This window comes from Vigna unguiculata, chromosome 7, assembly GCF_004118075.2.
Source record: "Vigna unguiculata cultivar IT97K-499-35 chromosome 7, ASM411807v1, whole genome shotgun sequence".
Taxonomy (NCBI): domain Eukaryota; kingdom Viridiplantae; phylum Streptophyta; class Magnoliopsida; order Fabales; family Fabaceae; genus Vigna; species Vigna unguiculata.
The window spans coordinates 38,915,516-38,930,534 of NC_040285.1; the positions used below are offsets into that span (position 1 = coordinate 38,915,516).

The 15,019-nt window shown below is 36.3% G+C and overlaps 2 protein-coding genes across 3 annotated transcripts; one reads left to right on the plus strand and one right to left on the minus strand.

The window, feature by feature from the left end:
* The first annotated feature begins 224 nt into the window (after positions 1–224).
* LOC114192017 lies at positions 225–8,779 on the plus strand. Its single transcript, XM_028081554.1, has 9 exons — positions 225–523; positions 696–3,355; positions 4,920–6,069; positions 6,172–6,500; positions 6,574–6,777; positions 7,126–7,292; positions 7,573–7,661; positions 7,732–7,805; positions 8,418–8,779. The coding sequence occupies exons 1-8, from the start codon at positions 358–360 to the stop codon at positions 7,761–7,763; spliced, it is 4,797 nt and encodes a 1,598-aa protein (XP_027937355.1). The 5' UTR covers positions 225–357; the 3' UTR covers positions 7,764–7,805; positions 8,418–8,779.
* Positions 8,780–9,003: 224 nt separating this feature from the next.
* LOC114190461 (pentatricopeptide repeat-containing protein At5g04780, mitochondrial) lies at positions 9,004–11,788 on the minus strand. Of its 2 annotated transcripts, none has more exons than XM_028079355.1 (2): positions 11,688–11,788; positions 9,004–11,387 (listed from the first exon to the last, which is right to left on the minus strand). In XM_028079355.1, the coding sequence occupies exon 2, from the start codon at positions 11,065–11,067 to the stop codon at positions 9,208–9,210; it is 1,860 nt and encodes a 619-aa protein (XP_027935156.1). In that variant the 5' UTR covers positions 11,068–11,387; positions 11,688–11,788; the 3' UTR covers positions 9,004–9,207. The 2 variants fall into 2 exon arrangements, with proteins under 2 accessions (XP_027935156.1, XP_027935157.1); XM_028079356.1 differs by having other exon boundaries at positions 9,004–11,406.
* Between the last annotated feature and the right edge of the window lie 3,231 nt (positions 11,789–15,019).

Sequence of the window (15,019 nt, forward strand, 5' to 3'; positions counted from 1 at the left end):
AATATTTTTAGTACAAATTTTTTTCTTCTATATATTTCCTTCTGCGGTATTTATAGATATATTTATAAAATTAGGATAAATATTAAATAGTATATAACTTAGTCGCAGCAGGGCTGAGGTTTTATTTGGGTCAGTAGGTTGGTCCATTTCACTATTCTGGGCCGAAGCGTTAAAGTCTAAATAAGCCCAAAACGTAAAGGTACACACACAAAAAAAAAATACAATTTGAAACTTCGAAAGTGGGGTTGAAAGGATGAATGCATTTCCACTCCAATCTAAGGATCCCCAAATTTGAATTGTATAACAGCGCCAAAATCACGTTCTTCATCGATGTGAAAGCGAAGAAGAAATTCGGCGATGGAGAAGCACCTCGTGGAGATTTTCGAGCGGAAGAAGCGAATAATCGAGCAGTCGCGTCAACAGTGCCATCTCTGGGAGCACCACCTACACTCCAAACTCCTTCTCAACGGAATTCCCCCTCCTCCGTGGCTCTGCAACTCTTCGCTTCACGCAGATCCACAAGGTAACATACTCTTCCTGTCTTTACTTTCTCTTGCGCATTCACGACTGCGATTTAGGTTTTTGACTTTTGGTAGAAATAGTTTCAGTTAGCATCTCCATTGTACTTATGTATGTGCTGCAACATCTCGACCAATTTGAACTTAATTTGGGGATAACTTTTTCTCTCTTGACAGAGTTAAACAAAGATGACCTCGTTTCTGAAGTTGTGCTTTCGCAACCGCAATGTAGAGTTCCTTTCCCTGGTGTATACAGTAATTTGCGTAATGAACGTCGTGCTTTAGAGGAGTTAACTGCAGGGCGTGGGGCTTATAATTTGCCAGAATGCTCCATCAACAATGGTGTATGTGCCTCAAGTGGGCCTGCAGAATTGGATTCAGATGCTGTATCACCACCCCAGAATCAGATTGAAGCAAGTGCCTTGGAAATTCACCAAGACCCAGCTCTGTCTCTGGCAAAGTTGCAAAGGTCAAAGTCGAGGCAGAAGGCTTTGGAGCTACGTAATAGTGCAAAAGCACCCACACGATTGTCAGAGAACGATGACGACGACGCTGGTTTCTGTGCTGGCACAGTTTCAGGAGCTGTACCCCTGACTCAACGGGAAGATGTAATGGAGTCGGACGTGGTTAAAGAATTTCATTCCAATATCCAAAGTTGTTCCATGAATGAAATGGAACCACGTGATTGTGTAACTAATTGCTCTGGCCAGATAATGAAATCTAAAAGCTCGTCTCAGAAGAAATCCAATTCTTTGAATGTTACTAGTTCTTCTTTAGCAAAGGGAGATGCTCCTCCTCTGGATAATTTGAATGATTCATTGGAGATAGTCAACCAACCATGTTGTATGAATGGAAGTTTTGCCGTCAATGATGAGAGATTAGCTAAATCTAAAAGTTCTAGCCAAGCGTTGAAGCTTGACAGCTCCTTGGGCAGTGGTAAAGGAATTGAAGTTTGTAGTCTTATGCAACCATTCACAGATGCTGACTCAACGGATGTAAGCAAAGTTATTGGTTGCAGCAATGAAAATGGAGGGAGTGCAGTTAAAGATGGCAACTCCTGCCTAAATAAACAAGAAAGTAGCATTCATAGTATGATAAAATTACTTAGAAGTGCCTGCCCATCACCAGGGCATGATCTTTTCATGACTGGTGGTTCTGTAGAGTCTATTGATAAATCAGCGCCATCACCTCAACCTTTAATTTCGCAGGATCCTGTGGTGTCCGTTGTTGGGTCCCTCAGTTGTGAAAATAATCCTGATTTTTCTATGGTAAATAGAGGATGTTCTAGTAGGAGTGGAAAGATCGAAGAAGTATTGAAGTCTTCCAGATCCAATATCTGTGAAAGTGATGCCTGCTTCAAATCTGCAGGTAAGAAATATTGGAATGTACAGCTTACCGAACTGGATGCTAGAAGGTTATCTTCAAGTCCAAAGTATTCGAAATTAGATATAGAAAATGACTGGAGTTTTGCAGAGAAGGAAAATGTTGCAGCACTAGTTGCTTCTGGAAAGATGAGAACTATGGCTACTTGTTCACACGAAGGATCATTAAGGCCAGTGACTTTACTAGAAGAATCAGAATACGTCGAAACAGTGGTGGATGAAAAAGTCTTGGATGCGCAAGAAAATATACCATCTGATGCCATTCCTAATGATAATATTCAGCACAGGTCAGCTGCAATTGTTGGTGAAGTTGATGAGGACTGTCATGGGTTAGTTGAAGAAGATCTTTCTTGTGTTAGCCCTAAGTTTGGGCTGAATCTATCAATGTCAAAGCAGCCCTCTGATTTCATTATGTCTGTGAAGCCTATGCAGCTTAATTTTGATGATATAGAACAGAGAAGTATGAGCGGAATTTGTTGTCCCGATTTGAAAGAGGGACAACAGGGAGTGCCTCCAGGAGAAGAATCTCTGAACGCGTTGGAATCTTTAAATTTACTTGGAGAGGAAATTTCTCCTGCATGTGAAAGTAAGCAGAAGTCTTTTGGGGACATACCTTTGATGAAAATGCAGGAAGTACTGATCAGAAAAGAGGGGCCACATATGGAATCCCGCTCAAGCCACTTTGAGGAGGAAGGCATAGGTAGGACAACACTAAGTGCTGTGTCACCAGACAAAGAGATACGTATGGTGCAGAATGAATTCTGTGTTGTTACTTCTTCCTTGCTGAAGCAGTCAAGTCCTTCGATAAATGCTGGTGAAAATTTATCAAGAAGTTTGTCAGAAGAAGTCATGCCACTCAAACTTGTTTTAGTAAACAGTAAAGTAAAAAATGGTGGAAGTGGTGCTAAGTTGGCATATTCTTTTTCTGAGGCAGTTTCTGGAAATGATCTGCAAAAGTCCACGGGTGAAAGTGTTACAAATTTCACCGTTGGGTCCTTAGTTTCTGCTCCTTTGGAAAATGTGAATGTTAGTTTGGCACAACCGGCCCCACATACCTTGTGTCAAGATCGGGACTTGTTGCGGCAGACATTGCTCAGTGATGGAAAAATTACCAGTTTTTCAGCTGACTTCCAATTTTTAAGAAGTTCCACTTATGATGTTGGGAATTCATGTCCGCAGCACAAAAGAAGGAAAATTGAAAGAGAGGGATATTTACCTGCCTCTTCAAACCTCTTGGAAAAGTCACGTGATTATATTGACCCAAGACCTGCTAGTAGAAGTTTGATTATTAAAGATGATAAACCGGAGGCTGCCCTAGAAGTACAACAGTTGCCATCTGACCAAGAGGAGGATATAGGACATCGATATGTGAGTAATGGCTCGACAAATGAAATGCAATACAACGGGGAATGCCAAGCAATGGAAGAGACTTCACCGAAAGAGAGCAAAGAAGAGGTACACAATATTTTGTTTTACTTTCTGAAAATTTTAAATACATATGAATTTGCGCTGTAATAAGTCTGCCTGCATTAGATTTTTTCTTGAGGATTATGTATTACATGATTTTCTTTACACTTTGCACTAGCAGAATTGATGTGAACATGCAAAATCAAAGTGTACATCAGAGAGTCTTGGTTAACATCTTTGAATTTTACCGTCAAAAATTATTGCTTTGGCATAGACATAACCAGATTCATTATATTCAATGATTGCGAGCTCCTTTAAAAGCTATTTTAGATATCATTTTTATTTTGAAAAATGAAAAGCATGGATTTCAACTTTCTTCCAAATTTGGACTAGATTTCCAACAATGCCGATGCGATTCTCCCAGGAAATCTATTTAAAATTGGAGAAGGGAGAATGCTGGAATTGAGTGATAATTGTGTCATTGCGGAGTAAAAGTGATGTAGCAGAACTTTGGTTGCAAAATCAGTTTCTCATTAGAGCAATGATAGAAAACTAACAAAGGGTAGGAAGAGAGGTCACTTAAGAATCCGAGGTTAAAACTGAATCCTTATTTGGATTGAATCCCTCACTTAAAAATCCAAGGTTAAAACTGAATCCTAATTTGAATAGAAAAAACACTAACGTTATACAAAAAACTCATGAAAATTAAATAAATTCCCTGAATTAAGAAAAAAAAAACTGTATCAGATAAAAATGAAAAAGATTCCAACCGATGATAAAACCCCATATAGTAACTCTAATATGCACTGTGTAACATCTTCACATGGATCGAAAAAGTCTATAATTTTTTACTTCGTTTTCTTCTATCTTTTTGAGTCTGTTGTTTAAAGATTGGATGAGAGTGGATGCAACATTTCACGGTAAATGAGCAAGTGGAAGTGAGAATATAGAAAGAATGCATGTGAAGTGAATAATGTAAGAAATGCATTATTCACTTAACTAAGTTAAGACAATGTTAGAGATAAAAGTGAGAATCCTACCTTGGTTAATAATGCATGTGAATCTTAACAAATGTAAGAATAATTTAGGTAACCTGATATTAAATTAGAAACATAAGTGTAGAATAAGCTACTGTTATAATTTGACATTGGTTCTTTAATCAGGAATTCTATCTTGACTTGCTAGATAGAAATACTATGGAATTGTGTGATCCATGTAACCAAGATAGGATTGGTTGTTGTTTTTATATAGGTGTTTTCCTTTTCCGTTGAACATTGTTAGTTATATATCGCATGCACTACCTCACCTTCAACGAATACAAAAAAAAAATTGAATATTTGGAACAGTGGCACAATTTCTGGATATTGAATAATAAAGTTTCCGGGAAAAATGTTTTGCTATTTATTTTTAAAAATTAAGACTTATATCTCAGATGTTTTACTGGATCTCATTATTTGTCAGTGGCTTGTATTAACACATTGCATTTTGCAATATCTTACTACAGTGAATATGCAGATTTCTGTGTGTCGGTTTATTTATATCTGTAAAAAGATGCCTTTTCATTTTTGTATAACTTTCTGAATAGACTGTTTAATGGTTTTTCTGTTGGCAGAAGCTTATTGTGGACGGAAGAGAAAGCAGCGAAGACACCCTTCTGTTGGCAGTGGCAAATCCATCAGGTTTTGGTATTGGCTCAACGATAAGATGCAACACGGATGAGAAGGTGGCGTCATTGCATCATCAGGTTAATTGTGGAGGAGAAAGTGTAGAACGTCTGAGTTGTGTCGAAAAAAGCACCTCAAGTGCAATAATTTATCCGGAGGGAGATGCTAAATACTCAGATTGTATGTCTGCTTCTCCAGGAATGCAATGCTTGGATTTGGTTGGTACAGATGAGGCTTTACCTGAGTTTGAAGGGTTCATTATTCAAACAGATAGTGCACAGACATGCATCGCTGGAGATGAAATGGAATTGGAAACGATGGATCTTTCAAATAAATCAATAAAGAATGCATCCGTTGGTAAATCTAGGTTTATGCATTCTCCATCGTACAGATCCTTAACTCCATACAAGTTACATAACATACCTGAGCTCTATCAGTCTTTACCTAATGGACTTCTGGAGGACTTAGGTATAGGCAGTTCTCTTTCTCTAAGCGATGCGAGTCCAAGGTCCCTTTCTGACTACCAACCAAATTGCAAGGGCCAGTTCACTTCCTCAGTTCAAACCCTTTGGGATCGAATTAATTCAAACTTTGGCAGTTCAGGAAAGCGTAGTAGTTTAAAACTAGACCTTCCCTGCATTACTGAAGAAAATGAAATTGTTGATGAGATTGCTGACACATTCCATAGGGGCGTTGATTCCCAAGGAATGGCTGGATCACATAAAAGAAAACCTCTAGCTGAGATTGTAGATGATGCAAACCATTCTTTATCGGATTTACAAGATGATGTATTCGCAGGTAGGCGTGATGATGTTGTAAGCACAGAGTTTAATCTGAGCGGAACTTGCAGTAAGGTGAAAAATAAGCTTGAGAATAGCAATAGGAAGAGATTCACAAGAAAGGGGAAGGAGAACCAGAATATATCTCTTGGAGCGAATGATGTCAAGCGGACCACAGAATCAGTTCACAAAAGGCCCGGTAGGTCAAAGTTATCTGGAAAAGATAGTATGAAACGTGGCCCCGTTAACAATATTGTATCCAACGTTTCTTCCTTTATTCCATTAGTACAACAAAAACAAGCTGCAGCGGTTGTTACCGGTAATTAATCTTATCTGTAATAATAAAGGTTGCCTTATTTGAAGATTGCCATTCATCTTGACATGGCCATGCAATTGGTCATATAATTATTTGAACATGTAGGCAAAAGAGACATCAAAGTGAAGGCCCTGGAGGCAGCTGAGGCTGCCAAGCGTATGGCAGAAAAAAAAGAGAACGAGCGCAAGATGAAGAAGGAGGTGTTGCGACTTCAGCGAGAGAAGGTAGAGCTGGAGCTGCAGAAGAAAAAAAAAGAGGAAGAACGAAAGAAAAAGGAGGAACAAATGGCAACAAAGAAGCGACAAAGGGAGGATGAAGAAAAAAAGGAGAAAGAGAAAAAAAGGAAGCGTGTTAATGACATGAAGAAGCAGCTGCAAGAGCATGAGAAGGTACGGGGAAAGAAGGAAGAGTCAGAAATAGAACGCCGAACTACGGTAAGATAACATTCCCTCGTTCTCTCTCTCTCTACTTTCAGGAAACTAATAATACATGGGCTGTCTGATCTAGGTTGAAGAAGTCCATGAAAACAAGAAATTATTGGATGCAAAAGAAAATCAGAAGAATTTGCGTGCGCAAGACAAAAGAGAATGCAATACGGTGAAAATTTCTGAAAATGAATCGTTGGCCATGAGGGATTCAGCAAATTATAAAACAAAAGAACCGCGTCCTGAAAATTCGGAATCTGCGAATGACTTTGATAATAATGGAAAGGTAACATTTTCTGTGGCCCTCTTTGTCATCGTTAGTATTCATATTTGGGATGATTTCATACCACTTTGTTCAAGGCTAGGAGTAATATTTTCCCACTGTAGAAATAAGTTTTCTTTTAACAATACATGACATTTATTTCCTTGTCAGTCAAATAGTGCCAATGTTTTTAATGCGTTGTCAAATGATTTTAGCTTTGACATTTGAAATAACTTTAGCTTCTACTTGTACTGATCGAGGAGACAGTGCTTGTAGTAGTCAATCATACGTTTCAAATATATGAAAATTGTATTTTGGACTTGCTTTCTTGCTTTTCTAATCATCCGAAGATTTAAATGCACATCTTTATAGTTAATAGACAATTTAATCAAAGCCAACGATGATGGTGATTCGATAATCGAAGACACACTTCAGGAGCAATCGTACGAGATCTCTCCTTATAAAGGTTCAGATGATGAAGATGAAGACGAAGATGAGGATGACATGCCCAATAACAAGTTTATCCCTTCATGGGCAAGGTTTGTAACTGTTCGAGTTTTTGGAGCGTCATTTTTAATTTGATGTCGGGGAGTTTGACTTCCTTTATAGTACACGTGGGCCATTTTGTTTTAAACTGAGAAAGAAAAAAAAACTTTAACGAGTGTAAGCGTTTGGCACCAAGAATATATAGTGCTTTAACTTCCAGTAAATAATCAGATTACTCCGGTTTGGTGATAATAATTATTGCTTGATGGTTAGAAATTGGTTGAAATTTTGGCTTGTCTAACCTGAAACATTGAATCTGGTTTGCTTTTGCAGCAAGCATAGCCTTTCTCTGATTGTTACTTCCCAGAAAACGGACCCAGAACTGATATTTCCTCAGCAAAGTTTTTGTAATATAGCAGAAGGTAACCCTTGAAATTTATAAGCTGTTTATATTGTTATCTGAAACTAACCACTAATTGCATTCTTTTGTAGTTCTCCTGCCCCGGAAGCTACAGTTACGGTAGCACAGCATATTGATCTTTTTAACACGGATTCTGTGTTAAAAGGTATGTTGTTTCTTGACATGTATGTAGGGAAAGAAGAGTTTTATTGCTTTATTAGGAATTATGATGTGAAAAAATGTTATAATATTCTATCCTTTTGCAAACTTAATCATATTGCCATAGTCGTCGACGGGTAACATTAAACTAAATATTTATTAATTTATGCTACATTAATGAATAAGTTTAACTCTGACAACTGATATTATGATGATGCACCAATACCAGATTTAATGAGTAATGGATTTATTTAATTTTCATTGTTTTGTTTCACTTTTATTTTCAGAATATGGTGGAAGGTTTATTTGTTTATTTGTATTATATCAATGATTTATCACTCTTTTGGAATGAAAAAAAATAATAATTGATATTGGTATGAATAATAACAAACGTGAATGGGAATAAAAAGTTGCTTTCTGGACATTTTTTTATTTAAGGAGAAATAATTTTTATTTTGAGCACTGAACGTTAATAATGTGAAGTAGTAAGATTTTTTACTGGACCTACATTTTCCGAACGGTAAAACTAATACTTCGCAGACTATATTTTTACCCTATAAAAGGTTTCTAACGAAAACTGAGAATAACGTTAGTTACTGGGTTTGTTTACTTGTGGCAGATTTTTGTTGAGGTTCACAAAGAATTAAGATGTAGCCGCGAAGATGATGAATATTAAGATCATTTGATGTGATGCATCCATCTTCAACTCAGCTGCTTCTAACGACATTCCTTTTTGTCGGAATTATTTTGTAATTTGTATAGTATTTGTATTTGTAAGTCACTGTACATATAAGGCATTTCCTCTTGTAGTAAAGCGAGGAGATCCTTTCATTGAAAACGCTTAGTTTGGATTACATCTGTATTCAAGCTTCCGCTGAAGGCTTAAAAGATTAGCTTCGCGAATGTCAGAATACTTATTAGTTAGATAATGTTACTCTATTTTTAATTTAATCTAATAACATGCACAATTATACTGTTCAATATTTTGTTTCACTTGGATTGGACCATAACTGAATAGCCAGTGCTGGTGCGACCTATGTTTCAATGGCTAAGGTTTAATAATATTAATTAATTAATTGATTGAAGTTCTTGCCACGGGCTACTTTTACAAAGTTGGGTTAACTTGCGATTGTCAAGTGAAACCACTGCAGGATCAAACGTTCAGAAAGAAAGAACAGTAGGTAGTCAATGTAGGATGGTCATAAACTAAAAACTTAGTAGGGTATCCTCGGTACCTAAATAAGTTTTAATGCAGCGAATGAGAAGAGTCATAGTATACAAACAAACGCAGATTTAAAGACACTTGTCCTTCGTACTTTACGACAGACTAAAATCAATCATTTGTATCAGAAAAAAATGTTCCTATGCGCTAGTTGGAGTTAAAAGAGAAACATATACACATCAGAACTTCACCAAAACTCTCGACAGGAACAGAATCCATCCTTAAAGTGGTGAAAACGGTTTGTATCTCGAACAATAATCTCCCTGCTAGTAAACTTGGACATAAGTTTCATAAAAATGTGGCAATCACCACAAATTCTGAGGTTTTTCATAATCCTAATTGGTATACCACTAGGCAAACACATCAATCCAAAGGTAATGGCAAGCTTCTCACTGTGGTGCCTCAAAAGCATCTGTTTCCTGCTCTCTTCCACATCGTGGAGATCATTATCGGTATCCACCTTATAATTTAGCTTCTTCAACTCTACCACTAAATCATCCAACTTGGCATAAATCTCATCCATTTGTGGATGGTTTCTCTCACCAACAGTAAATGAATGAATTTTATTTCTAATTTCAATCCAACTTGTACCCCTCTCCTTCTTCAGATCATTCTCTCGAAGAAGCTTCCTCGCTCTTGCAACTTCGTCCCACTTTTTATTAGCTGCGTATACATTTGCTAGCAAGATGTGGTTTCCTGCATTATTAGGCTCCATTTCAAACAGATGCTTGGCTGCAATCTCAGCAAGCTCAATATTGCCATAAACTCTGCAAGAGGCTAAAAGTGAACCCCACATAGAAGAAGTTGCATAAAATGGCATTCTCTCTATCAATTCATAAGCCTTGTGAACGAGTCCTGCTCGACCGAGAATATCAACCATGCATGAGTAGTGAAGAACACTCGGTGAAAGTTTGTGCTGTCTGACCATGAGATCAAAATACTTCTGTCCTTCTTCATATAAACCCATATGACTGCATGCATTTAGTACTGATACATATGTTACTTCATCAGGAAAAAAGCCCCTTTGCTGCATTTTTTCAAATAAGACCATAGCCTCGGGTGCATAAGCATGTCTAGCGAACCCAGAAATCATTGCATTCCATAAAACAATGCTCCGAACCTCCATCACACCTTGAAACACAAGATATGCTTCCCTTATGCAGCCACATTTGGCATACATGTCTATAAGGGAGGAAGAAACATATATGTTTGACCCAGATCCAGACTTGTGTGAAATGGCATGCAGTTGCTTCCCTTCAACCAAAGTTGCCAGGCCTGCACAAGCACTAACAGCTGATGATATCATAAAAGGGTCCTGCTCTAAACCCATCAACTGAGCATTGTGAAAAAGTAACAACGTCTCCTCATGAAACCCATTTTGCACATATCCAGCCATCATCGAACTCCATGTAACAGCATTCCTTTCAGGCATACTATCAAATATCTGACTTGCATATTTTATTGAAGAGCACTTGGCATAAACATGGAGCAAAGCAGTTCCAACAAAACAATTTGAATCTATAGCAGCCTTAATTGAAAAAGCGTGCAACTGCATGCACTCAAGAATAGCACATTTGAAGGCACACTTGCATAGAACACTGGATATGGTAAATTCATTGAATGGGGTTCCTTCTCTTTGCATTTGAATTAATAGAGTTAGAGCTTCCTCCTGATCCTCGTCATTCTGGGTAAGTGCTCCAATCATGGTATTCCATGAAACTAAGCTTTTCACTGGCATTTCATTGAATTTTTTGCGTGCACTATCAACTAAAGAACATTTAGAGTACAGGTTAATCAGCATATTTGATGTTAAGACATCCATTTCCCAGCCAACACGAATAATCTGAGCATGGCATGCTCTTCCTCCCACTGATGATCTTGTTTTTGCACATAACTGCAAAAGATAGTGCAAATTTGACATACGCTCCTCGTGAACAACATTTTCAACCATTGAGGGCTCCGATTTGCCCTCAGAAATAACTGATAATTTCCTAATATGGATTCCATAACAAGCACAAAATCTCTCACACCTTCTCAACGTTTTCATATCATTGTAGAGATCAAAGAAAAGTAACGTGCCTTCAGTATCCAAACCGGCCTTAGAAGCCAAACCAGTTTATTTGAAGGTGCATTTTAGCTGAAGAATATGAAGATTGGGTGAAACAAGAGGTAGCATGTCCAATCTTCATCTCACAAAAGGTGCTTGTTTGAGTTTAAATTGTAAACTTACGGTTGAAGATGCTCATTTTTCAAACTCAGTAGGCAAAAAGGACTCCATCTTCTTCCATTTTAAACTGAGTATCAAGACGCAATAGAGGTTGAACCTAGTTTACTGAAAACCACTTTTTGAGCTTAAGGGTCTTCCAACTGAAAAACCAAACATGGCCTACATTATTCAAAATAGAAGCATTGATGAACACATAAATCTCATACAGGTCGATCAACAATCTTATCAGTTATTTCAATTCCAGAACATGATTCATAGAAAGGATGACAATTGTTTCGGTTAAATTTAACATAGGATAGTCAAAATCAAACTTAGGCAAACGGTTCTCTAATCTAATCGTTAATTATGGCTAAAATTCAATCAGTAAATAGCAATTGAAATGCAGAAAGTATGATTAGTGGTGTGAGAAAGGAAAATAAGTGCTGGGAACAGTTACATACCTTTGTCTGTGAGAGATAACAAATTGAAAGCGAAGACAGGTACACCGTAGCAAAGGTGGACGCCACAGTCGGAGAACCACGCCCAACACACCCTAACCTGCTTTTCTCTTACATTAATCATATTGCTATTGCTACCTAGTATTTTGAAATTACTATACTACCAAATTCATAATAAAAAATAAAAAGTAAAAATTCAAGAACAAAAATTTCCTTTAATGAATATTAATCTTAAGTAAATATTTTAGCATATAACTATTTCATTTTAAAATTTAAACAAAATCATTTAAATTGTGATTAATAAAATATAAAAAATGTACTATCTGCCTAAATAAATATTTACCTCTATCAAATGTTTATATTTCTCATAAAGATGTCAAAATAGGTTTCAACCCGTAAACCAACCCAGCTTACCACGGATTCGAGCCGAGTTGGGTTAAGAAAAATTCAACTTTTTTAAAAGTGGATTGAACTCAACCCGGCTCACTTAATCCACGGGTTTAATGGGTTCGAGCCGAGTTGAGGGTGGTTTGACCCACTTAACCCACCAACATTTTTTTACAATATTTTTTTTAATTTTTTTAAATAATTATTTACTACTTCTAATTATATAGGTTCACAATTTTATATTTTTAAATGTTAGAATGTTGCTCAATAATATTTGAATAGTTTGAATGTTTAATTAATTTGATTGTCAAGTTATAAACTTTGATATTTTCATCTTTAACTATAATCTTTATAGTAAATTACTCAAACAACATCTTATTAACAATTTTTTCTAAATTAATATGACAAAAATGTGTAGTTTTTTATTTATATTTTATTGAATAACATGACAAAACATGTGTAATATTAGTATGTTTTCTTGAACTATATGGATACTTTCTTGAAAACAACTCATCATATATTGGTGGTGAGCATGATGAAAACATTGGTTCTTGATTTTATTGTGATCGTCATCGCATGGATTGTTTAAAAATTATTTAAATATTTAAATACTTAAAAATAAATACATAAATAATTTTTTTATGTAAGTTGGTGAGCCATCCCAGTTAACCTACAAACCCGTGGTAGGTTGAGTCGGGTTGCAAAATTTCTGACTCACCATAAACTGAGTTGGATTGGATTCACTCATTTTCAACATGGCTCGTGGTGAACCAACCTGTGTGAGCCGGATTAGTTCACTTTGACATTCGGGTTGGCTCACCCAATTAAGAAGTGAATTAGATTTCTAAGCGTTGTTTTTTTAATCAATTTCCGTACTGGTTCAATAAGTAACTATTTTGGGTTATCAAACTTACCATTAATTTTGTTTCTTAAATGATTATTAATGAGTGCATAGTTTACAATGTATTAATTAAACCGATAAATTTTGTTAAAATACATAAAATGGTAGTTTGCTATATTTTTGTAAAATTAAGGGGTGAATGGAGAGAAAAGGAAGTTAGAAATAGCAGGTCGCTTTAGGCCCTATGGTAGGTTTGGGCCCTTATTACCGAAATTTGAATCAAGTCCAAACTTTGATGTGGATCAATTCTTAAAGCCCAAAAGAATATGTATATCCATTAAACAGTTTGCTCCTGTTTTTCCATACCAGAAGCAAACATCAGTAATATGGCGGCTAAACAGTGTGTTGAGATATGCTTTGAGAATGTTTTTTCTCTTTTTGTATAGTTATTTGCACAAACAGTGACATTGTTGTTGCTACATCCATAAACTATAGGAAAAGAAATCAAACAAAAATCCATTCTAAATCGGGTATGTACCCGAAAAACTTTTTATCACACCTCACCATTGACATTCTCCATTTCTTGTATTTGATTAAGAACGACAAAAATAATCAACTACTAAGGTTGCCCAATTATTCAAATATTTTATGCACTCATTGGATATACGACACGATAGCTTCATAATTTGTTGAGAAAGTGACAAACGGAAACAGGAAAAAGAGGAAAAATAAGATGCAGAAAATGAAAATGGAGTGTGGTGTGTGGACCTCACACAGAGTTGAGTTGAGTAGACAACTGAACCAACCCATCTTGTGTCAGTGATCCAAACTCTTTAACTCTCTGATCACTCATACCAATTCTCACACTCATCATCATCATCACAACTTGCTTTCAATTCAATTCAGAAAGTCTTTTCAGATCATCCACCATATCTTAACTAACCAAAAGCTGAACCAAAGAAACAAAACAAATACGAGATACCAACCCATCATAACAACAACAAGAAGAAGAAGATCCCTTTTTCTATACATATACTTCTTTTCGCGATGTACTTTACAGAAAGGCAAAAGAAGCAATAGAGAGAGACACATAGGGTGCAAGTTGAGGTGAGAAATGAATATATAAATGTATAAACATGAAGAGTGAGTTAATTCCCTGATTGGTTTTCTGATAAGATCTTTTGATCTGGTCCTACTATTTGACAACTTTGTCTTCACATGTTGCATGAGGGCAGAAAGAAAAGAGAAAAAGAAAGAAAAGGACTTGAAAAATTATTACAAGTAGAAAGAGTAAGGGGAATCAACACAAAATGCTGCACTTTGAATTCTTTTTCCGAGACCCAAATCAAATCACTTGAAGTTGACACATTACGTTAAGTAGAATGTGAAAGTTAAGCATAGAAAAACAGTGAGGTAAAGTGAGTGTTGTGATGGACAGACAATAGGATATCCGATGAAATTATAAAATACGATAATGTTTGCTTTTCATATGTTCATTACGAAACTGACTTTCGGCGTTGAACTTTGTCCTTTTGACATTAGAAATTAGAATCCAAGTAGTGGTAGGATTGAGAATAATCCATGTCCATTTGTTGACTGTTTCGTGTGCTGCTTTCACTTCTTTGAGCACTGTTAAACCTAAATTTATATATATATAAGCATCGATCTTATCTCTCACACACACTCACACCAAAGATACTCGACAAAGAATGATGAGAAACATTAAGTCAAGGATGCTGACTCGAGTAAAGTCCTCTTATACATGTCGCTTTACCAGAAAAAGGTTTTACTGTTTGATTAAAGTCACAACTTGGATTGAAAATTCTCGGAACAAAAAAACAAAGACTCTTTACATACGATAGCTTTCAGTTAGTAGTCTTCACATCAGATAAAAAAGTTGTTTGCTCTTTTCCAATTGCATGCAACATCAATGGAATATTGATGTGGATTAGTCTTTGGGTATTAGAATTGTCCTCTATTCTTTTGATGTAGTTTCATTTGAATCTTTTTCAACTTTGGTCCTTTTCATGGTCGAAGTTACACTCGGATGGAACAGCAGACATGAACGAAGCTTCAAAATAAAATAAAATTGTTCTGATCCCAAGTC

Coding starts and splice junctions, on each gene's coding strand:
- LOC114192017 (XM_028081554.1), top strand. CDS start 358: ATGGAGAAGCACCTCGTGGAGATTTTCGAGCGGAAGAAGCGAATAATC. Junction 524..695: donor GCTTCACGCAGATCCACAAG/GTAACATACTCT, acceptor CTCTCTTGACAG/AGTTAAACAAAGATGACCTC. Junction 6,070..6,171: donor AGCTGCAGCGGTTGTTACCG/GTAATTAATCTT, acceptor TTGAACATGTAG/GCAAAAGAGACATCAAAGTG.
- LOC114190461 (XM_028079355.1), bottom strand. CDS start 11,067: ATGAAAACGTTGAGAAGGTGTGAGAGATTTTGTGCTTGTTATGGAATC.